Source organism: Vulpes vulpes, chromosome 2, assembly GCF_048418805.1.
Source record: "Vulpes vulpes isolate BD-2025 chromosome 2, VulVul3, whole genome shotgun sequence".
NCBI classification, from domain to species: Eukaryota; Metazoa; Chordata; class Mammalia; order Carnivora; family Canidae; genus Vulpes; species Vulpes vulpes.
In genome coordinates, this window is record NC_132781.1 from 96,293,556 (window position 1) to 96,319,496 (window position 25,941).

General features: G+C 34.2%; 1 protein-coding gene across 1 annotated transcript in view; it reads left to right on the top strand.

Annotated features, from left to right (window-relative positions):
• LOC112931152 (MAM and LDL-receptor class A domain-containing protein 1) overlaps positions 1 to 7,928 on the top strand; it is a 107,777-nt gene extending 99,849 nt beyond the window's left edge. The window contains exons 6-7 of the mRNA XM_026013661.2: positions 3,076 to 3,323; positions 7,637 to 7,928. Of these exons, the coding sequence (XP_025869446.2) occupies positions 3,076 to 3,308 (233 nt within the window). The 3' untranslated portion in view covers positions 3,309 to 3,323; positions 7,637 to 7,928. The remainder of the gene's footprint in view (positions 1 to 3,075; positions 3,324 to 7,636) is intronic.
• The last annotated feature ends 18,013 nt before the right edge of the window (positions 7,929 to 25,941 follow it).

The following is a 25,941-nucleotide window of genomic DNA, read 5'->3' on the forward strand; positions in this document are numbered from 1 at the left end:
CCGCTGCGCCACCCAGGGATCCCAGACCAGGTATTTCAAATAACTATGGTTAATATGCTAAGACCTCTAGTGGATAAAACAGCATGTAAGCAAAGATGGGCAATGTAAATAGAGAGATGGAGGTCCTGAGAAAGAATCAGAAAAAAATCCTAGAGCTCAAAAACATTGTGACAGAAGTGAAGAATGGCTTTGAAGGGCTTATTGGTAGCCTGGACACAGCTGAAGAATGATATCTGAGCTAGAGGACATTACAACAGAAACTTCCAAAACTGAAAAGCAGAGAGAACAAAGACTGAGAAAACACAACAGATTGTCCAAGGACTTTACAACATGAGGTGTAATGTATAGAGTAGGGATACAAGGAAGAGAAGAAGGAAGAGAAGGAAGAGAAAAAGGAACGGAAGAAACTTTTGGAAGAATAATGACTGTGAATTTCCCACCAAATGAATGTTGGACAGAAAACCACAGCAGAGAACATGAAGCAGGATAAAGGAAAAAACAAAAACAAAACAAAAAACCCTATGCCTACGCATATCATTCCTAAGATACAGAAAATCAGTGAAATCCTTAGAGAAATCAGAGGAATAAGACACTTTACCCAAAGAAGAACAAAGGTAAGGAGTATACATCTCTGAAATTGTACAAATGAGAAGAAAGTAGACTGAAATATTTAAGGTGTTGTGGGAGAAAAACAACAAAGAACTACCAACCTGGAATTTGCACCCAATGAAGTCATCCTTCAAATTGAAGGACAAATACTGTCTCAGACAAACACAGATTGAGGTTTTTGTTTTTGTTTTTGTTTTCCCCAGAAAACTTACTTTGCAAAAAATAAAAAATGTTTTTAGAGGAAGGAAAATGATATAAATCAGAAACTCAGATTTACCTAAGGGAAAGAGAGCCTTGGAGAGGAAGCAAAGATAAAAACTTCTCAAATTACCAAGGATAAATAAGGACATTACATAATAATGCCCTTGCTTCCTCAAGGAGGCAAGACCATTCTTAATATGTATGCACCTAACAGTAGAATGTCAAACAACATGACACAAAAACTAATAGAATTGCAAGGAGAATAGATGAATCCACTATCATAGCTGAAGACTTCTACACCCATCTATCAGAAATGGATAGATCTATCAGGCAAAAAATCAAAGGTCATAGTTGAACTCATTAAGTCTTACTATTCTAGAAGTGGAAGAAAACATTTAAGCAGTGTTTGTAATAAAATATCGTTAGGGACCTGGGAGAGAGAGTTGGTATTTCATGCAACTTAAACCAATTAATTTCTGTGGCTTATTATAATAAATTCCAATTAGTACACTTTTTACTTTTTCACAATTTTCTCATCTCTAAAATAAGGATTATGTTTTAGAAAACAATTACAGTGATTAATAACTTTTGCTTTAGGCAGCATTTCCCAAGCCAAAAGTGTATCGAATAGAATAAGAAGCTTCCCAAATTCCCTACCAGGACCTGAGGAGCAAAGATGAGAAGAAAGAAGAAAGAAAATTACATTGACCAAATAGGTACTTGGAGGAGGAAGTGTGTGTAATGCTAAAATAGCTTCTTATTGATTTTGGGAGGGGGAACCAGATTTGTGGAGAAATAAACTTCCACAAGCCATGGAAATAGCTCTGTGTAACACACTAAAATATTCCTTTTTTTTTTAGTCAAAAAGACTTTATTGAGAATTTGAATGTTTGAGAAATTTATTAAAAATGTCAGAAGGTCCTAAAGCATATGCCTAAATAGGATCACAGATTACTATTAAACTTAATGTTTCATTATTTATTTAACTGAGGTGGTAGCAAAGGGTTCCAAAGGCAAAAAACATCAGGTTATGTAGTTGTTAGCAAAACTTAGCTCCTTTAATTTTGAGAAGTTTTAACTGTTTCATGTAGTCAGAGATCTGATAAGGACAAAACAGAAACTTTGCTTACAATTTCTTATTAAGAGCAGAGCAGTGTTCCAAAAGAACTTTGTCTTTTTAGCAGAGAGAAAAGTCAACTTTCAGTTTTATAGCAGTGTACTTTTAAAACTCATTTATTACAATCCTAATTGATCCTGACCCCGGAAAAAAATTTTCCAGAGCATCTCCTTCACAAATCTTTTTTTTTTTTTTTTAATTTTATTTATGTATTTGAGAGAGAACATAGAAGGAGAGTGGGATGGAGAAACAGACTCAACTGTGCAGACAGCCTGGTGCTAGACTCAGTCCAGGACCCTGAGATCATGACCTGAGCTGAAGGCAGGTTCTTAACCAACTGAGCCCCCCAGGCACCCTTCTCCTTCACAGATCTTTTACATTTTTTTTCTTTTTCTTTTTCAATGCAGATTTTGTTGTAAGTTTTTTCTCTCTAAATAACCAGTTTCATTTTAGGACAAGATTAGTTTCTTTTCCCTTAACAAAAATTTCATTCCTATTTTCATTCTTTATGCCTTTTTATGCATCTCTTACTTTCTCATATACAGAGTGGCTTCCCTGATCCATTCTAGCATCTTAATTACATTTATCATAATTTGAATTCTTAGAAAACTTAGTTTCTAAAAACCAAGTAGTAACCAATTGTGAACTATCCTACTCCCACATCTTCCTAAGCCTCTCTTGATAATTAGCTTTTATTTTACCTGAGCTTATTAGTTAAATTCATGTTGCAAGTGGTGCAGTTTGCCAGCAAAAGTGATTTAAGATAATGGTTGATTTTTGTCTCAGGAAATTTTCATGGGTAATTGTTAGAACAAGTCAAGTTGGTTGAAAGATAAAAAGCATAGTAGACAAACTATTAAATAGCTTTCAAAATATTTGGTAACATAAAACTTTGACGTTTTACTAGGTCAAATAATAAATTGGGTTGAATTTATTGATATCTAAATCTTTTCCAAATAAGATAAAATGCTGAAACATTAATTACTAAACCTAAGTTTAAAATATTCTATTTTAATGCTAGTGTCAGGATAATATTCCAAGGTGTTGAGTACTACATGATGGATCAAGATCACTGTAATTTTGTATGGCATCTTAAAGTCAGCTAATTTTCTTTTTCTCTCTACCCTAATTTGGGAAATGTTTTCCAGGTACCTCAAATGGGCGCTGTGATTTTGAATTTGACCTTTGTTCTTGGGAGCAGGATCAGGATGATGACTTTGACTGGAATCTGAAAGTTAGCAGCATCCCTGCTGTAGGCATGGAGCCAGCTGCTGATCACACCATACGAAACTCCTCTGGACATTACATCTTCATAAAGAGCTGGTTCCCTCAGCAGCCCATGATAGCAGCCAGAATTTCAAGCCCAGTCATAAGTAGATGAAACAAAAACTACAAGGTGAGAAAAAAATCCAGAAATGTTATAAGTGACTGCTGATAGAGGTAATACAGAAAATGCAATGACCAGGATCAAACCAAAGCTGAAACATGAATTTCTTCAACCTAGGACATGTATGGGAAGGAGAAAGTAAAACAAGAATGAAAGAGGAGGGCTGTTAAAACCATGGAAAGCATTATCCTATTGATGAATTCCATAGATATTTGAATTTGGAAACTACTGGAAAACTTCATGGTTATTATCTGTAACTATGCATAGTACAAAATAAGTAAAAGGCAGCTGCTTCCCCTCAACGAATTAGTACTTACTATAATTAGGAGAATGTCACCATCAGAAAGAAAATTCAAGCAGTTTATAGTTAAATATTCCCAGGAATGAATGTTAGAGATAGTTGGAGCCACTATCAAATGGTTGAAGAAGACTTCATGAAAAAGTAAAGACTAAAATTAGCCCTAAAGAAGGTAGAAGAACTTCTATAGGCAAGAAGAAAAGATGGTTTGGCCATTATCCCTTGGAACTTTTAAAGGAAAATGTTAGTACTACTAAAAATATAAATAGGATTGTATTGCTCTTTGGGACAACCAGCCTCTATGATGACTGTGTATTTTCAGGTCCTCCCTGTCTCTCTATTGATTGTTTTTACTTCACAAAGGATTTAAGTTAGCTGAATTAGGATATAAACTTCACTTTACACATAATGTAAATTAAATGCTCAGGGATGACTTCACAAGAATTTTGCTTATAAGAATGGTATATGAATAAATGTGCCATCTATTTATATCTACAATGAGAAATGTGATTTCTGTAGGATCTGAACACACATAGTTGGACTGGTGTTTTCTCCAGGGTCTACACACTGAAAGGAAAGCAAATTACATCCAAAAATTTGCCAGCTGATCAAAGAGACCAAGACAGGCTGGGAGACAATAAGATGATTGAAATCTTTATTGTCATCCAGATGTAATATTTTTGTGTACCTGGCTCTGCTACAAAGCTCTAAACTGTACTCCAAAGCTCCTCAAATAACCTGCACCCATTACAGATGTTTGCATCTCTGTTTTATACTGACCAGTATATATACTGACTTCCTACCATTGTTGTGCTTTTAATACATGTTATACTTTTAGTTTGTATTGGATGTTTTTCTGTCTTATCTTAAGTTGGTTTCATAGTTTAACTCTCAACGGGTAACCTCATTTCTATTTCTTCAGGGACATTTGATAGAATTTTCATGATTAGAGTTGTAGAGAGATAACTCAACAGTCTAGAGTAGATATAACAAACAGAGTAACATTAAAATTTATCTAGCGTGTTTGGCAAAAAAAAAAAGTGTTTTTTTAAAGATTTTATTTATTTATTCACGAGACAGAGAGACAGAGAGAAAGAAAGGAAAGAAAGAAAGAAAGAAGAAAGAAAGAAAGAAAGAAAGAAAGAAAGAAAGAAAGAAAGAAAGAAAAAAGAAAAGAAAAGAAAGAAGAAGAAAGAAAGAAAAAAAGAAGGAAAGAAAGAAAGAAAGAAAGAAAGAAAGAAAGAAAGAAAGGAAGGAAAGAAGAAAGAAAGAAAGAAAGAAAGAAAGAAAGAAAGAAAGAAAGAAAGAAAAAGAAAAAAGAAAGAGAGAAAGAAAGAGGCAGAGACACAGGCAGAGAGAGAAGCAGGCTCCATGCAGGGAGCCTGATGTGGGACTCCATCCCGGGTCTCCAGAATCATGCCCTGGGCTGAAGGCGGCGCTAAACTGCTGAGCCACCCGGGCTGTCCCCCCAAAAAAGAGTTTTAATCAAATATATTTCTGTCTGTTTTTGTTGTTTTCCAAATTACTTGATAACTTTCTCAAAAACAAAGCCCAAGCATACCGAATTTTTATATTTTAAGTCTTTATATATCTCTCTATATCCATAACATATTCTGAAATTTGCAAATTTGTTTTAGTCTTAGAAAGCTAATTAAAAATTAAATATAAAATGTATAGAATTCCAGCTTGACTTCTCAGCTTTTCTATGTAGGCTTCTTGTGAAAACGCTCCAAAGGTTTGTTTTTCATACTCTAGCAACTCAGGATTTTATCTCTCTCTATTTTGCCCTGGTCCTGGAACTGTAGTCCCTACTGTTTTAAACACCTGTGTGAGAATAATGAAATATGCCTAGAAGAAATGTCAAAAAAATTAATGATGAATGGTTTATTTTATGAATATTTATGATATAGATTGAATACAAAGAAGTGAGGAAAGGTCATGCTGGGAATGATTGTGTCGCTCATATAAAAAATATGTATATCAGGTAAGCAATAGTGACCTCCCAAATTTTCATGAAAATCCTTTCTGTCACTTGACCTTGTAGAATACCTTCAAGCAGAACAAAATCAAATTGAAGATTTTTCTTCCTTTTGAGGGATGAGGGGTGGGAGGAATGAGACAGATGGATGTGGGTAGAGATGAGACCTTTGAGTAACTCTGAAATTTCCATTGAAAGTGCCTCTCTACAAGAATTTAGTACTTAGAAGAGTTTTATTCCCTCACAATACCCTGTGATTAGACCGTGTTGTTGTCAAGTATTTTCTGTAAAAATAGAGGGGTTTATATGTTTGTTTGCGTGCTAGCTACATAGGATCATTCAAAAAGTGACCTCAAGAAGACAGGGAAATATTTCCTGTGACATGAAACATGGGCCTGAGATTTGTTGCACAAATAAGACAAAATAAGGCAGAGCCCTAGAAAGACCATATCTGTGACTGCAGGGGATCCAAAAAGACATGTTATGCCAATCAGACAGGCCTAAGCCCCTTGTGTTCTTACTCTAAGGAGTCATGTGACCCAGATTTCATGTGTCCTCTCCCAGAACAAGTCATAATGATCACAGAGCTCGTGTTGGAAAGGTTTGTCAACAGAAGGAACCATTTTGGATTACAGAAGAGTACCTGCAGATTTCATCAGCTGGGAAATTTGAGTAGAGTCACTTCACATGGCTTACCTATTCTCAGTTGATGCTTTTTGAAGTGTGCATTGCATATTTTGTTTAATCAAATTCTTTACCCTTAAGCACCTTCGTTTCTTTCTTTCTCTAGAGTGTAATATCCATGACTATTAGTGTTTCAATAAAAATGTCTTTTTCCTGCGTGATCATTCACCTTTACTGTGTTCATTCATATACATGACAAGACAAAAGCTTGAAAATGCTCTTGAGTTCCTATTATTTCTAACCTGCACTGTTGTTTCTTTGAGAACTTCCCCTGACTTTTCCCTTCTGTGTGATAATTACTAAAAATCTGGTGAACTCCCATCTTTGAAACATTAGGATGTTAATACTTGCAAATACTTATATTAATTTTTCTTTGGTGGGAAAATACCCTAGGCTGCTCTCTGCCATCATGTTTCTAGCATTTCAACTAAATTTGGGTAATGCTGTTCTGGTAGTTTGATGGCATATAGTAGAGTCCTGAAGATCTTGTCAGACTAAAAGTGTGTTTCAAGTGCAAGAATATAGTAGAATAAGCAACAGCATACTCTACTATTTTAAAGAAAATGATTTAAATTTTATGAGACTCAGCCATTAGAAACAACAAATACCCACCATTTGCTTTGATGTGGATGGAACTGGAGGGTATTATGCTGAGTGAAATAAGTCAATCGGAGAAGGACAAACATTATATGGTCTCATTCATTTGGGGAATATAAAAAATAGTGAAAGGAAAAAATAGCGAAAGGGAATAAAGGGGAAAGGAGAAAAAATGAGTGGGAAATATCAGAAAGGGAGACAAAATATGAGAGACTCCTAACTCTGGGAAACGAACTAGGGGTGGTAGAAAGGGAGGTGGGTGGGGGGTGGGGGTGACTGGGTGAAGGGCACTGAGGGGGGCAGTTGATGGGATGAGCTCTGGGTGTTATTCTATATGTTGGCAAATTGAACACCAATAAAAAATAAATATATAAAAAAATTTATGAGACTGAAAATGGTCTTCTTTACTTCCTACTATTGCTTAATCATGGGAAGTCCTTAGACAATGAATTACTTTTCATGATATTTTATTCCTTAGACAGTGGACTTTAAGAGTTTATCAAGGAGTCTGCATTTAAAAGTCAGATGAAAAATAAACTCTGCTCAATTTTCCCCCCAAATCTTATTTGATTCTTACTGCTTTGTTTTCCATATACTATAACTTCTAATTTAAGGCTGGCCTAACTTCACTCACAGAACAATAGGACATGCAGATCTAGTTTTCCTTTTTCCTTTAGGAGTCTGTTCACAAAGGAGAGGGCGATATAATATAAAGTAAAGTATAGTTGTACTAATTAAATGCAATATTCCTATTTTTGGTTACAGATAATTTTTCATTATCACATGTACGGAAATGGCATTGGGGCACTTGCCTTGATCCAGGTATCATTCTCGAACCAAACAAGGGTCCTACTTAAACTCACCGTAGAACAAGGCAATTTCTGGCAGCAGAAAGAACTATCACTGTCTGGTGATGAGGACTTCCAACTCAAATTTGAAGGCAGAGTTGGTGAAGGACACCATGGGGATATTGCCCTGGATGACATCGTGCTTACAAAGAGTTGTCTGTCATTCCATCATTCCATGAAAGAAAAACTCGCAGAACCTCTTCCAACAGGTACATCTTATGTTGTGATTGTTTGGTATTTTTACAGAGTGGAAGGTGGGAAGGAAGGAAAGAAATGGAAAAGAAATGATATAAACACCTAGTAATATTTTGATTTCATAAAGAAAAAAATCTTAAAAAAATATTTCAAGCTTTGACTCCTAATGCTGTCCTCTCAGTTTTCTCCAAGCTTCGGTATGTTTACCAGTTTCTGATTTCTGTTTAGTCAGTTGCTTCTTAGATGAGCAGTCTGATTAAAAATTCAGTTTTTTATAAATATCATTTACTCAATAAAATATAAAAACATCAAGAACAGAGTTATTTGATTTTAGTTAGGCATGGATATGAATGTGCCATTTACTTTATTCTTTTTAGACCTGAAGACATGAATTTGATTTGAACGATTGTGTTTACATATTTAAATAGTTTAGGATTAAATAGTTTAGTAGATTGAATATGTCCATATACTCTTTTAAATTAAAATATCCTTTGGTAAGTTGTCTAAAGAATTTTATTAAAATGTTGAGTTAGTATATACTCAATATAAAATGTTTAGTGACAATGTTGTAAAAAGTGGAAATAGCAAGCACCATTAATTCACATGATATACCAGGGGTATGGAATGAGAACAAATGCAGTATATATTATTAAAATGATAAAACATAAGATTTTGACAATTGATATGACCTATTAATATTTCAACTGCGAGTTTAGTAAAGAAACCAAAAGTGCCATTCCTTTGCTATAGAAATTATATCTTTTATAATTAGTGAAAACAAAAGTGCTTTATTATTTATTTATTTATTTATTTATTTATTTATTTATTTATTTATTTTATTGGAGTTCAATTTGCCAACATTTAGCATAACACCCAGTGTTCATCCCACCAAGTGCCCCCCTCAGTGCCCATCACCCAGTCACTTCACCACCCCCGCGCCCACCTCCCTTTCCATACCCCTTGTTCATTTCCCAGAGTTAGGTGTCTGTCATGTTTTGTCACTCTTAATGATATTTTCACTCATTTTCTCTCTAAAAGTGCTTTAAAAAGAATGTTTGCTCTGGCTTTTAGCATGGTAGATGGAATAAGGAACATTGCATTTCTGCCTTTACTTCTCCATTCATGTCAAAGGGAGTATTTTAATTTTAAGAGGAAACTTCTAGATAAGTGCTTCCCAGTTGACAACTAGTTGAACAGAGTCTTTTTCTGACATGTTCCTAGCACTTTGTGGATAGCATAGAGAAGAACAAATGAATATTTGAAGGCTGTTTAGAGATAAGTATCTTTATATAAATGTAATGCAGGAGCATTTCAGATGCCTCAGACTTAATCTTCTTCCTGGAGAAAAGCTTTGCTTTCCATTCTGTGTCGACTATTTGGACGGCAGCTGTACTAGCTTGTGTATAGGTCTAGTATTTTGAAAAAATAATCTTATAGCATCTAAGCAGTAAGGGAGCAAGTTTTATATTGAAGCACCTCAACTTTAATGAACAACTACAAAGTAGGATCCAAGAGGAATAAGCCAGTCTTGTTGGGAATATCACATTCTTAAATTGTGAAATCTTGGCTAAAAGTTATTTTAAAACAACTTCCAAAAGGAAAATTTAAAAGTATTATAAAGTGGCATAAAATATATATTATCAAATGAAGGGTGTATTTTAATAACAGTAGAATTCTTTGTATATCTTTATAGATACTTGAGGTATCATATTACATTTTTTGATGAATGGAAAATAAAAGAATCTCTGCTCTTAAGAGTACATCGGTATGGTAAGGGGAGTAGGAGAAACACTTCAAATAACTCTAATATTAGATAGGCTATAATTAAATGCCAGGAAAAACAAAAATTTATGAGGATTCAAAGAAAATGAAGGAAACCCCCAATTGAGGACATTGATTTGAGACTTTTTTATAGGATATGCAGGAGTTTGAACCTGTACCTGGGGCTAGGAAGGAAAGACTCCAGTTGGCAGTATAGGGGTACCATGTGTGGGTGCAGTAGACCAAATAATGAATATGGGGAAGAAAGCACTGTAGACAAGCCTATGGCCATGAGACAAGAGAGAGGGTGCCACACAGACTGCCAAGGTGGCCTGTTCTGTGAATGGGTAATTTGGCTGGAGCAGGAACCTTTCACCAAGTCTCTGTGTAATATTACAGAGGAAATGGAGAGCTAACCTGGGACCACCTTGATATTGGTTTGCTTCCATTGTTTCCCAAAATGAACATACATTGAAAATGTATTGACTGGTCTTAGGAGACAAAAAAAGAAAGAAGGAAGGAAGGAAGCGAAGAAAGGAAAGGAAAGCAAAGGAAACAGGAATAGGTAAAAAGAAGGTACAGTATTCATTTGCATTAAAGTATGATAACTGGTAGAAATGGCTGCAGTTAGACACCAAGAAGGGAAAAAAATGAACACACAAAAAAGTCTTTATTTATATTATTAGTGAACATTCTGAAAAATAAGGAGAAATATTTTCATTTTTCACAGCTCCCTTAGCTACAATGCCCACATTTAAATGCAGCAGATGAGAAATACGTGTGTATGACATTAATATTCTTATAAACTTAGAGGTATTTGTAACTGTGCCTCCAAAAACTAAAAATTTATGCCTTTGTCTTTGGAAAAGTGAAAAGCTATACCTTGTTTAGACTTGAACTGTCAAATAATTCTGATAAACTATGACTTCATCATGGGTTTAAAGGATGCTGTTGGAGTCACTGATATTTTTAAAGGAATGCACCCTCTCTCTATGTAGACTTTGGGGTGTTGGTAGAGAGTGGTATCCTGAACACATCACTGATATCATGAATGTCTTACAGAAGTATAGAGAGTCATAAATGTAAGCCACATATGTAATTTTACATTTTCTAGTAGTTATATCTTAAAATGTGAAATTAATATATTTTCATTAACCTAATATATAAAAAAGTATATTTTCAATACAAACACAATAGAAAAATATTGAGATATTTTACATTATTGTTTTCATATTAACTCTTTATTTTTTATTTTTTTCATATTAACTCTTTAAATCTAGTGTATATTTTATACTTACAGCACACCTCATTTGATTAGCTACATTTCAATTCATTTCATAAGTGAATAGCCACTCATGGCTAATGGTCAAACTAGTGGGCAGTCCAGAATGTGAAATGAATATTATGGCACTTTCAGGTCCATCCATGGGTTTCCATGGACAATGTAAAGTTTATGAATATCCAAGAATTGCAGTTGTATTCTTCTTTAAATAGAAGCACAACACCAAATGTGAAAGCACAGCTGCCCTGTTTCAGTAGACTAGCTACTAATCTCAGACTCCTTTCTTACTACTATGTATTGCATAACTGCCCTGAGACTCGATTTCCTCATCCGTGAAGCAGAGAGAATATCACTTGTTTCTTAGGCCCTTGAAAATAAAGAGGTCACTGCCTCTGTGATTTGCCTAATCTCATGTCTGGTACATGGTAGACATTTTATTCAATAAAATCAACCCATATTATCCTTTGGGCATCTTTGTCAATATTCCTTAGGTGGTGTAGTAATTTGAGAGTAAGTCTTCATTATTTGCATCTTATTAAGAATATGTTTCTACCATTGGTTTTGACCAAAATATTTTCCTTGCGGAGATTACAAACATATAATTTTTTTACACTGCATTGTGATTATTGAATCTTATCTCTTACTGACAGTCCAATTAGATATTTTTGAAGTGTCATGAATAATGTGTGTGTACATGTATATCTTTGAAAGCCTTAATGGTCATTAATTTCTCTTTGCTGCAAAAACATTCAACTTGGAACTTGCACAGATTGAAGGGAGTAAATGGCATTATGTGCCATAAGCAATGGCTACATCCATTAAACTTTTAGAAATGACTCATATTCATGTCTTTTTCATCAATATTTATGGGGGTAGAGTAACAACTCCATCAAGGATAGTTTAAAATAGAAAAGATAAGACGAGGCAAAACATATATATTTAGGAAGATGCAATTGAACTGAATCTAGAATCAGTGATTCTAATTAGTCAAATAAGACCAAGGGCTTCATTAGCAAAAGTAATATTAAACTATTATTTAGCCTCTAGAAGTTATATTTAAGAGCTCATTTTGATGGCAGTTTTGCTAATTGCTAAGTGATGTTGGATAAAAGTAATTGTTTAATGAATTTTAATAAGAAAAAGGCAACCAAGATTCCTCTTCTGAATGTCCATATGCAAATTTAGTCACTATCAAATTCTCTGTATTGTTGGCAGACATTTAATGAAAAGTCCAACTATGATGGAGGCAGAGAGCAGGTGTATGTATGTGTGTGCGTGTGTGTGTATGTTTCAAAATCCCACAGTCATTTCCAAATATGAGTTATACAACAAATGTATTTTGGGATATCACATGCTAATCAATTTTTGCTCTAAAAAATGTAAGGCAATGGGCACTAAATGGATTAGCTCCTCTTTGAGGTCACTCATTTCCCTGAAATATTTGGCTGTAATTTAAAAGGCTGCTTGCAAACTACTGATGAGAATGCTGGCGCAGCAACTCAGGCAGAGTCCTGAGTTAGGAAAAATTTGGCCGATTGTACTTGGCTCTAATTTAGTGATCCCTGTACACAATGCTTAGTGCAAAATGCATGTGTCTGAGGTTTAAAGACATGGGCTTGGACCTTTGCACGGCCCAATACAATGTGTAATATCACTTGATCTACTTAACCTCTCTGAGGTCTCTAAAAATGGGACTATTGAAATTTACTTCTGAGTAATTTGAAAAATAGTTAAGATAATAATATGCAGTGTGTTTTAAACAATACTTGGCAAATAGTTGGTGTTCAGCAAATGTTACTTTCTTTTTTTTCCCTGTTACTCTTCTTTCCTGCTAGAGAGATTACAAAGTTTAACTGTGCACACATTGAAATGTATTAAAAACATATTGCCTACTAGCTGTTTTTTCACCACCATGTACCACTTATTGCTCAAAGCAAGGGTTCAGAACTCCTCTGCCTTTCTCATTCCCTTCAAAGAAATTGCCCTCACCAAAGCTTCAAATACCTTGTTACTGAATAAATCACTAAATTCTACCCCTGAAACTAATTTAAAAAATGAATTTGCTGAATTCACTTATTATTCATAATCAATGCAGAGGGAAGAAATATTCCTGAGAATCTCAGAAGTGGATGTTTGGCTGGATATGCTACAGAGAGGGAAGAGAAAAGAAGTTCATTTTTAAATACACAAGCATACTCTATAGAGTGTTTTCTAAGTTAATGTTACAGCAGAACACCTGTTGGTTTTTAATAGTCAAATTTATTGCATACTCATATCCCTGTATCTCTTCTTACTCATTTTTTGTTGTTCTTGGGAGAGGGCACTAATATTTATACTGGAAGATATATTTATATCACCCAAAACTCATTAGAATACTCTTTAACCAATATATACTACAGGAAAAAACCTCTAGTCCCATTCCAAATACAGTTGGTAGATAAAGATATTTCAAAATTTCATATAGTGGCGATACAGAGGATGTTCATTTTGGGCATTTTTTATGGCTAAAAGAAGGATATTGCAGCAGCAAACATGCCGTGAGCCATTATTTCATCATGCATTATAAGTGAAATCATATGGCATTTGTGTTTCTCCCAGTGGCTTCTCTTAGCATCATACTCTCTAGCCCCATCCAAGTCAAGATTTTATACTTTTCTATGCCTGAGTAATAATCCGTGGTATGTATATGTGCATATACACACATATCTTCTATTTTTTTTATTAGTTAATATTAGCATTATATTAATTTAAAATTTTTCCTTAGTTGTTAAGGTAACCAGTGAATTTTTTTGAAAATTTGTTCTTTCATGTACCTTTACTACAGTATGATTATTTCACAAATAAACTACATAAAAGAAAGTGCTGCTGTGTAGACAAAGTGTCATTTTTTTCTTGAATCATCCAGGATTAGAGGTGTGTTCTATTTATTCTGCAATAGCCAGTTTTTTCCTGCTTCTTATAATAATAAAACTCAATAGTTAGTTAGGTACATAGCATTTCTTTGCTGCTGTAAATGGAAAAACATGTTATTTCCATGGTTTGAAAGATTGAATAATGTATTACAGTTTAATGGCAAAGGCATTTGGTATTTTTGTGCTAATGAAAATTATAATGTTTTATAAGAGGTATCTTTTTAAAATTTAATTTTTTTTCATTGGTATATGGATAAGCAATTAATGTTTTAAAATACTAATCTTGTATATGGCAAGGGTGAATGCATTCATTTAGGTGATTTTTAATTTTTCTCAATAATGTTTTGTAGTTTTTATAGAGAGAGCATTTTTTTAAGATTTTATTTATTTATTCATGAGAGAGAGAGAGAGAGAGAGAGAGAGGTAGAGACAGGCAGAGGGAGAGGCAGGCTCCATGCAATTAGCTGGACGTGGGACTCGATCCCGAGGCTCCATGATCACGCCCTGGGCCATAGGCGACCCTTAACTGCTGAGCCACCGGGTTGCCCAAGGAGAGAGCATTTTGTGTAATATTTCAGATGCTAATGATAAAAATGATATTTTTAAGTACTCGTTTTAAATGCTAAAGCAAGAATTTCGTTATTTATGTTGTTGACATATGTCATATTAGTTGCGGGTGTAAACATAGTAATTCAACAATTCTGTTCATTACTCAGTGATTAATTAAATGTAGTCACCCTCTGTCACCATACAATGTTATTACAATATTATTGACAATATTTCCTATACTGCCCTTGTGATCTCATTCATTTTATATCTGGAAGTCTGTAGTCCTTAATCCTCTTACAACTATTTTAAGCCCATCACCCCACTCACCTCTGGCAACCCCCAGTTCTCTGTATATGAGTTGATTTTTGTCGGATCATCTGTTTTGTTTTTTAGATTCCACATATAACTGAAATCATATGGTATTTGTCTTTCTCTGACTTATTTCAGTTAGCATAACACCCTTGAGTTCCATCTATGTTGTTGAAAATTATAAAATTTCATTCATTTTTATGGTTGACCAATATCCCATTATGCATGTGTTTCACATTTTCTTTATCCATTCATCTATCCATGGGTACTTGATTTGTTCCATAGTTTGGCTATTGTAAATAATGCTACAGTAAACATAAGGGTGCATATATCTTTACAAATTAGTGCTTGTGTTCTTTTTTTTGGATAAATACCCAATAGTGGAATTACTGGATCATATGGTATTTCTATTTTTACCATTTTGATGACCTTCAATACCGTTTTTCCACTGTGGCTGCACCAATTTACATTCTTACCCATAATGCATGAGGGTTCCTTTCCTTCACATCCTTGCCAACACTTATTATTACTTGTCTTTTTGACACAAGTCATTCTGACTGATGTGAAGTGATATACCATTGTGGTTTTGATTTGTTTATTTTTTGTGTGTATTTTTTATTAGAGTTAGTCTTGCCAACATATAGAATAACACCCAGTGCTCATCCTGTCAAGTGCCCCGCTCAGTGCCCATCACCCAGTCACCCCAACACCCCTGCCCCACCTCCCCTTCCACCACCCCTTGTTCATTTCCCAGAGTTAGGAGTCTCTCATGTTCTGTCTCCCTCTCTGATATTTCCCACTCATTTTCTCTACTTTCCCCTTTATTCCCTTTCACTATTTTTTATATTCCCCGAATGAATGAGACCATAAAATGTTTGTCCTTCTCTGATTGACTTACTTCACCCAGCATAATAATATCCTCCAGTTCCATCCACATTGAAGCAAATGGTGGGTATTTGTCATTTCTAATGGCTGAGTAATATTTCATTGTATACATAGACCACATCTTCTTTATCCATTCATCTTTCGATGGACACCAAGGCTCCTTCCACAGTTTGGCTATTGTGGGCATTGCTGCTAGAAACATTGGGGTGCAAGTGTTTTGGTCTTTCACTGAATCTGTCTCTTTGTAGTAAATCCCAGCAGTGCAATTGCTGGGTCATAGGACAATTCTATTTTTAACTCTTTGAGGAACCTCCACACAGTTTTACAGAGTGGCTGTACCAGTTCACAGTCCCACCAACAGTGCAAGAGGGTTCCCCTGTCTCCACATCCTCTCCAATATTTGTTGTTTTCTGTCTTGTTAATTTTCACCATTCTCACTGGTGGGAGGTGGTATCTCACTGTGATTTTGATTTGTATTTCCCTGATGGCAAGTGATGTGGAGCATTTTCTCATGCACTTGTTGGCCATGTCTATGTCTTCCTCTGTGAGATTTCTGTTCATGTCTTTTGCCCATTTCATGATTGGATTGTTTGTTTCTTTGCTGTTGAGTTTAATAAATTCTTTATAGATCTTGGATACTAGACCTTTATTTGATAGGTCATTTGCAAATATCTTCTCCCATGCTGTAGGTTGTCTTTTAGTTTTGTTGACTGTTTCTTTTGCTGTGCAGAAGCTTTTTATCTTGATGAAGTCCCAATAGTTCATTTTTGCTTTTGTTTCCCTTGCCTTCACAGATGTATCTTGCAAGAAGTTGCTGTGGCCAAGTTCAAAAAGGGTGTTGCCTGTGTTCTCCTCTAGGATTTTGATGGATTCTTGTCTCACATTTAGATCTTTCATCCATTTTGACTTTATCTTTGTGTAAGAGAATGTTTTAGTTTCATTCTTCTGCATGTGGCTGTCCAATTTTCCCAGCACAATTTATTGAAGAGACTGTCCTTTTTCCTGCTTTGTCGAATATGAGTTTACCATAGAGTTGAGGGCCCATTTCTGGGTTCTCTAGTCTGTTCTATTGATCTATGTGTCTGTTTTGTGCCAGTACCACACTGTCCTGATGATAACAGCTTTGTAGTACAACTTGAAATCCAGCGTTGTGACGCCCCCGCCTCTGGTTTTCTTAATCAAAATTCCCCTGGCTATTCGGGTCTTTTCTGATTCCACACAAATCTTAAGATGATTTGTTCCAATGCTCCGAAGAAAGTCCATGGTATTTTGATAGGGATTGCATTAAATGTGTAAAGAGCCCTGGGTAGCATAGACATTTTCACAATATTAATTCTTCCAATCCATGAGCATAGAATATTTTTCCATCTCTTTGTGTCTTCCTCAATTTCTTTCAGAAGTGTTCTATAGTTTTTAGGGTAGAAATCCTTTACCTCTTTGATTAGGTTTATTCCTAGGTATCTTATGCTTTTGGGTGCAATTGTAAATGGGATTGACTCCTTAATTTTTCGTTCTTCAGTCTCATTGTTAGTGTATAGAAATGCCACTGACTTCTGGGTATTGATTATGTATCCTGCCACACTGCCGAAATGCTGTATGAGTTCTAGCAATCTTGGGGTGGAGTCTTTTGGTTTTTCTAGGTAGAGTATCATGTCATCTGCGAGGAGGGAGAGTTTGACTACTTTTTTTTTTGCCAGTTTGAATGCCTTTAATGTCTTTTTGTTGTCTGATTGCTGAGTCTAGGACTTCTAGTACTATGTTGAATAGCAGTGGTGAGAGTGGACATCCCTGTCGTGTTCCTGATCTTAGAGGAAAGGCTCCCTGTATTTCCACATTGAGCATGATATATGCTATGGGCTTTTCGTAGATGGCTTTTAAGATGCTGAGGAATGTTCCCTCTATCCCTACTCTCTGAAGAGTTTGGATCAGAAATGGATGCTGTATTTTGTCAAATGTTTTCTCTGCATCATATGATTCTTGTTTTTTTCTCTTGTTGATATGATCTATCACGTTGATTGTTTTACGAGGTTTGAACCAGTCCTGCATCCTGGGGATAAATCCCATTTGGTCATGGTGAATAATCTTCTTAATGTACTGTTGGATCCTATTGGCTAGTATCTTGTTGAGAATTTTTGCATCTGTGTACATCAAGGATATTGGTTTATAATTCTCCTTTTTGGTGGGGTCTTTGTCTGGTTTTGGAATTAAGGTGATCCTGGCCTCATAGAACAAGTTTGGAAGTATTCCGTCCCTTTCTATATTTCAGAACAGCTTTAATAGAATAGGTGTTGTTTCTTCTTTAAAGGTTTGATAGAATTCCTTTGGGAAGCCATCTGGCCCTGGACTTTTGTGTTTTGGGAGGTTTTTGATGACTGCTTCATTTTCCTCCCTGGTTATTGGCCTATTCATGTTTTCTGTTTCTTCTTATTTCAGTTTTGGTAATTTGTGGTTTTCCAGAAATGTGTCCATTTCTTCTCGATTGCCTAATTTATTGTCATATAGCTTCTCATTGGTTGTGATCTTTCCTTTTCATTCGTAATTTTATTAGTTTGAGTCTTTTTTCTTTTTAATAAGGCTGGCTAATCTATCTTATGAATTCTTTCAAAGAACCAACTCCTGGTTTTATTGATTCTGTTCTACGGTTCTTCTGGTCTCTACTTCATTGAGTTCTGCTTGAATCTTTATTAACTCTCTTATTCTGCTTGGTGTAGGTTTATTTGCTGTCCTTTCTCCAGTTCCTTTAGGTGCAAGGTTAGCTTGTGTATTTTTTTTTCCAGTTTTTGGAGGGATGCTTGTATTATGATGTATTTTTCCCTCTTAGGACTGCTTTTGCTGTATCCCAAAGATTTTGAATGGTTGTGTCTTCATTTTAATTAGTTTCCATGAATATTTTTTAATTCTTCTCTAATTTCCCTGTTGACCCTTTCATCTTTTAACCTCCACGTGTTTGAGTTTCTTCCAGATTTCACCTTGTGATTGAGTTCAGGTGTCAAAGGATTATGGTCTGAAAATATGCAGGGGACAATCCCAATCTTTTGATATTGGCTGAGACCTGATTTGTGACCCAGTATGTGGTCTATTCTGGAGAAAGTTCCATGTGCACTTGAGAAGAATGTGTATTCAATTGTGTTCAGATGCAAAGTTCTGTAGATATCTGTGAAGTCCATCTGGTCCAGTGTATCATTTAAGGCCCTTGTTTCTTTGGTGATGTTGTGCTTAGAAGATGTCATTTGCAGAAAGTGCTATGTTGAAGTCCCTACTATTAGTGTATTGTAATTTAATATGTCTTTGCTTTGTTTATTAATTGATTGATATACCTGGCAGCTCCCACATTTGGCACATAAATATTCATGATTGTTAGGTCCTCTTGTTGGATAGACCCTTTAAGTATGATATAGTGTCTCTCCTCATCTCTTACTACAGTATTTGGAATAAACTTAATTTATCTGATATGAGTATTGCTACCCAGCTTTCTTTTGAGGACGATTTGAATGTTAATGGTTCTCCACCCTTTCATTTTCAGGCTGTAGGCATCCTTTGGTCTTAAATGAGTCTCTTGTAGACAGCAAAAGAATGGGTCTTGCTTTTTTATCCAGTCTGAAACTCTGCATCTTTTGATGGGATCATTTAGCCCATTCACATTCAGAGTTACTATTGAAAGATATGAATTTAGTGTCATCATAATACCTATTCAGTCCCTGTTTTGTGGCTTATTTCTTTGGGCTTCCTCTTTCTTTTACAGAGTCCCCCTTATTATTTCTTGCAGAGCCTGTTTTGTGGTCACATATTCTTTCAGTTTCTGCCTATCTTGGAAGCTCTTTATTTCTCCTTCTATTATGAATGAGAGCCTTGCTGGATAGAGTATTCTTGGCTGTATGTTCTTCTCATTTAGGACCCTGAATATATCCTGCCAGCCCTTTCTGGCCTGCCAGGTCTCTGTGGAGAGGTCTGCTGTTAATCTACTATTTCTACACATGTAAGTTAGGGATCTCTTGTCTCTTGCTGTTTGAAAGATTTTCTCTTTATCTTTGAAATTTGCAAGTTTCACTGTCAAGGTGATGAACGGTTTTTTATTTATTGGGGCGGGGGGCGACCTTCTATCTCCTGGATCTGAATGCCTGTTTCCCTCCCCAAATTAGGAGAAGGTCTCAGCTATGATTCGTTGAAATATGCTTTCTGGTCCTCTGTCCCTTTTGGCGCCTTCTGGAGCCCCAATTAAAAGTAGATTTTTCCTTCTGAGGCTGTCATTTATTTCCCTTAACCTTTCCTCATGGTCTTTTAATTGTTTTCCTCTTTTTTTTCAGCTTCCTTCCTTGCCATCCTTTGTCTTCTATGTCACTCACTCTTTCTTCTACCTCATTAACCCTCATTGTTAGAACCTTTCAGTTTGGATTGCATCCTATTTAATTGATTTTTAAATTTTGGCTTGATTAGATCTAAATTCTGCAGTCATGAAGTCTCTTGAATCCTTAATGCTTTTTTCAGAGCCACCAGTAGTTTTATAATTGTGCTTCTGAATTGGCTTTCTGAGATTGAATTGCAATCCAAATTCTATAATTCTGTGGCAGAGAGCACTGTTTCTGATTCTTTCTTTTGTGGTGACTTCTTCCTTTAGTCATTTTGCTAAGTGCACAATGGTTGTATGAGTGGGCTGAGTCAAGAATATCAACCACGACCTATGTAAATTTCACCCTAGATGATTCTGCCGAGGTTGGAGACCAGAAATTCAAAACAAAGATCAGAACGATATAACACAAAAGGACCACTAAAGTAAAAAACAAATTTTAAAACAAAATAGTAAAAAATAAAAGGCCAAGAATTGCAAGGAATAAGAAGAAAAAAAAGAAAACAAAAGAGAAGAAAAAAAGAGAGGGCTGGAAGATGGTGGTGATGACGAAGTTTTAGTGGAGGAAGAATGTAGTTTACCTGATGGATTCTAGAGGGTGATCCTCTTGTTACTGAGTATATTAAGTTCTGTATGTTAGAAGATGTTCAGTCCCAAATTTATATAAACCAGAAATACTTGTAGAACCCCCCAACATTGACCACCAAAACATAAATTAGATAAAAGAGGGGGTAAGAATGGGAATGAGGAATCTCACAGCATGAACCAGCACGGTATATCACTTAGTTCTGGGTGCATGCTGGTCATGGTTTAGAAGGTATTAACTTGTGCCATTGTAGAACAAAATGAGGCAGAGAAAAAACACAAAACAAAACAAAAAAACATATCTTTTATATATCCCAAAATTGAGTATGTTGTAGGGAATCTAGAAGTGGAAAATACATTTAGGATGTGTCATTGTAGAAATTTGAAAGTCAAAAAGGAAGAATCTTAAAAATTAAGAGATGGTAAAATATTGTAGTAAGGTGGGAAAACAGAAAAAAAAGAAAATTTACAGTCTGATATAAAAACAAGTTGTACTGGAAAAGGAAGAAAAAAATAGGAGGGGTACCCTCTGGTTCTAAATACTGTAAATCCCTGGACTTCCCCTGGAGCTTTCCAGCTCTTTACAGCTTACCTTTTTCTTTGTTGGTGGTTTCATTTTCTCTGCAAAAGCTTTTTCTTTTGGCGCACTTTCAGTAGTTAGTTTTCCCTTGCCAAAAGAAACATATTTATAGATACATGGCTAAGGCTGTTTATTGTCCAAGAGATTACTGCCTAAATTTTCTTTTAGGAGTTTTATGGCTTCAGGTATTAAATTTAGGTCTTTAACCCATTTTGAGTTTATTTTTGTGTGTGGTGTAGGGAAGCAGTCCCGTTTCATTCTTTTGCATGTACCTTTCCAGTTTTTCCAACCCCATTTGTTGAAGAGACTGTCTTTCTCTCATTCCTGCCACCTTTGTCAGATTAATGGACCATAGATAGGCAGCTTTGTTACTGGGCTCTCTATCTGTTCTGTTGATCTTTGTATCTATTTCTTGTGCCAGTTCCATAATGTTTTGATTCATATAACTTTGTAGTATTTCTTGAAATCTGGGATTGTGATACCTCCAGCTTTGTTCATTTCCAAAGATTGCTTTGGCTATTTGGGGTCTTTTCTGATTCCATATAAATTTTAGCATTATTTGTGGTAGCTATGTGGAAAATGCTGTTGGTATTTTGATACGGATTGCATTGAATCTGTGGATTGCTTTGGATACTATGGATTTTTTTCACCATGCAAATTCTTCCAGTTTGGGAATATGGTCTATCTTTCCATTTGTTTGTGTCATCTTCAGTTTCTTTTATCAATGTCTTTTGTTTTCAGAGTATAGGTTTTTCATCTCCTGGGTTAAATTTGTTCCTAGTTATTTTCTTCTTTTTGGTTGAACTGTAAATGGGATTTTTTTTCTTAATTTCTTTTCCTGCTGCTTTATTTTTATAGCAACATGATAGATTCCTTTATTTTTTTTGTATCTTAATTTGTATTCAACATTACTGAAATCATTAATTAGTTCTAAGAGGTTTTTTTGGTGAAATGTTATATATATATATATATTTTATATATATTATATATGTATTATATATGTATATATATGTGTATATATATATATATATATATATATATATATATATATAAAATTTGTTATCCGCAAATAGCGATAGTTTTACTTTGTCCTTATCAATTTGGATCCTTTTCTTTTTTTCTTGCCTGATAGTTGTAGCTAGTATTTCCAGTAGTATGTTGAATAAAAGTGGTGAGAGTGGACATCCTTGTCTTCTTGATCTAAGACAAAGCTCTCAGGTTTTCATTATTGAGTGTGATGTTAGCTGTGGGTTTTTCATATATGACCTTTAACAAGTTCAGATATGTTTCCTTTAAACCCATATCATTGAGAGTTTTTATCATGAAAAGATATTTTGTCAAGTGCTTTTTCTGCATCTTATGAGATAATCATATGGTTTTTATCCTTCATTTTGTTAATGTCTAACACATTGATTGATTTGAGAGTATTGAACCACTTTTGCATCCTTGGAATAAATCCCACTTTTTCATGGTGAATGATCCTTTTAATATATTACCAAATTCAGTTTGGCTGCATTTGTTGGATACTGTGTAATTATGGTGTTTATTTGGATATTGGCTTGTCTCTATTTATATTTAGAAGATCTCTAGTTTTCCTATGTCACCAAGAAAGATGTTCTGTGATTTCTGTGTCGATAGTTGGCGTCTTGGGAAGTCAGTTCTGGGAGTCATTCCTGTGGGATCACACAAACATCACCAGATCACTCCTTTAACTATTTCAATAATTTTTCATATATATAATTCTATCAAATCACATTCTGTTTAAAATATTTAGAGTAATTTATGTTATCTGGTTTTAAATCCTGACTGATCAAGCATCTGGCACCGAAAGTATAATTTTATTATTTTGATCACTGTAGTTATATGGATTTTCTAAATGTGCCATTCTGATTCTGAAATACAGAGTAATTTGCTTGCAAGTAGAATCATAGCATATGATGGAAAGGGACACATAAATTAAAAAAATAAAAAGCATGGAAGAAGGAAAGGAAAACCAGTTTTTATATGAGAGAATAAGAAAGGATGGGAAACTAAAAATCACCTGTTTTTTGATAAAGTGTTAGGAAATTATGAAAGTTAGAATGGAATTAACTTTTAAATGTAAGAAAAAAATGGAATTAACTAAAGACAGTGTTCTATGAAGCTTGTGTAGGTACACTGTATTTGTTGAATAACTACTGAAATAGTTTAAATTGTAGTACTTGTCTTTAAACCAGTTTATAATGATCATTTCTTATTAATTGATTGGTAATATTATATCATTACATAATTAACCAAAATATGCTTTTGAAAGTTAATATGTTCCTTTGCATTTACAGTTTGGTTCTTAGGAACTCAGAAAAGACAGAGTACTACATTTGTAATCCCTTATGTAAAATACGTGTTTTTTGTTTCTTATAAACTTGATCCTCACTGAAATATTTATATTATAAGCAAACTTAGAAATCATAACATTAGCAGCATATTATCTCAGTTATCAAGGTAAAATTAAACCATTTTTATTATTTGAGCCCCCAAAATATATTCCAGTTACATAAAAACCAAAAAGTCATATGATAATCTGTTTGAATGGTTCAGTGTAAGTGAAACAACAGAGATTATGTTTCTCTTGGAAGAAAAATATGATTGTGTGAAATCAAATATATTTCATGACCCAATGAACTTAATATGTCGGGAAATTTCAGCTTCACTTGCAATGCCAATTGGCTATACCCTACTTATGTAGTAGTGGAGAGATAACGTTTAAAATACTTTAATTTTTAACTGTATTATTGTTCCAACAAAATGTCCTTTATTAAATTTAGGATTTTTTCCACATGAGCCATTTCTTTTATTTTGTAGAGAGAATACTGAGAATTAGGATATGTGAGGGGTATTATTTTAACTATATTTGAAGTTTTCAATGAATATTGTCTGCTTTAATGGACATATAGGTAGATAACCAAAATAAAATTATTTGATCAGAGTATCATTAAAATACCATTATTGCTAATATAAAATTTTGTGCCAGAATATGGACGTTCTCTATTTGAAATCTTTTCATCTAAAAAGATTTTAGTACAGAAAAAGTTTAACATTTTAGACTATTTTATGGTTCATTTTTTCTTACTTGTATTTCTGATTGTTTTTCTGAGATTATTTTCTTTCTTCCTGAAACATATCTATAAGAAGTTCCTTTAATGATGATCTTTTGATATTAAATTATAATTTTAATAAATGCTTTAATTTCAACGTAATGTTTGAATGATAGTTTCATTGGGCATATCGGTTTTGTTTGGCTATTATTTTCTGTTAAATATTTTTAATGGACATTTTCCCATTGGATGTTGGCCTCTGCTGTTAAGATCAATTTTAATCTCATTGCTATTCATTCATAAGTAGTTTCTCTCCCCTTCAGCTCTTAAATTTTCTCTTTTTCTCTGATATTCCACTAATTATGTGAATTAAAGTAGTCTACTTTTTATTTATCCTGCTTGAGATTCATTGAACTTTCTGAATCAGAATTAATGTGCTTCATGAATTCTTAAACATTCTAAGCTATTATGTCTTTTGATGTTACTTTTCCCCCTTTGAGTCCTTTTCTCTGGATCTCTGGTAAGACTTATTTTGAATCTTTCATCTTTTTTCCTTTTTAAAAATGAAGTATAATTTAGATATGGTGAAATATGTACATTTTCAGTTTATACAATGAATTTTAACAAATGCATACACATATAACCAAAAACTACCTCAAAATATAGAACATTTCTATCACCCCAGAAATTTTCCTTCTTCTTCTCATTAATACTGCTCTCTAAAAAACAAAATGAAACAAAAAAAAAATTTCCTCCTCTCCCTTCAGTCAGAACCAGTGTCCTAATATTTATCACTATATATTAGATTTGCCTTTCATGAGCTTCCCATCAATGGTATATTTGGCTCATTTTGCTCAGCATAAATTTTTGAAATTTATATTTTCAAGTGTATTACTAATTTATTTCTTTTATGTGTGAATAGTATTCTATTGTGTGAACTATTATCATGTGTTTATTCTGTTGATGAGCACATGAGTTGCTTCAAATTATTGGATGCTGTGAATTAAGGTGCTAGGAAAATTTGTATATACATCTCTTTGTGGAAATGTCTTTTCTCCTAGTAAATACCTAGGACTTCAATTGCTTGGTCATAGTATCAGATAGATGTATGTCTCACTTTATAAAAACAAATATATATGATCATATATTACTGATATATATATTAATGATTTTATAATCCTACCAGTAATGTATGAGATTGCCAGTTGCTACCCATCCTCACCACTATTTGGCTTTTTTTTTTTTTTTATCCTAGCAGTCCTAGTAGGTATGAAAGGACATCTTATTGTGGTTTCAGTTTACTTTCATCTGCTTTCTGCTTGTGTTATTTGTTCATCTGTATATATTCCTCTTTGTAGTGTCTGTGTAAGCAGTTTTTTCCATTTGTATGTTTAATATTGAGTTATAGATATTTACTAAACACTGAGGATGTAAGTATCAGCATTTTTATGTACTGCAATTTTTTTTCTCAGTAAGTATCCTGTTTCCTTAATGGTATCTTCTGCTTTTGAGAAGTGTCCAGTTGATCAATTGTTTTGTATGATGATTGCTACTTTCTGTGCCTTACTAAGGAAACTTTCTTTATTTAAGGTCACAAAAATTTTCTTCTTTAACTTCTATAATTTCTCATAAGTTTTAGAGCCTCAGTTTTTATATTTAGGTCTCTAATTCATCATGAATTAATATCATGCATAGTGTTCCAACATCATTTATTGAAATTACTTTTGTTTACCTATTGATTGCCT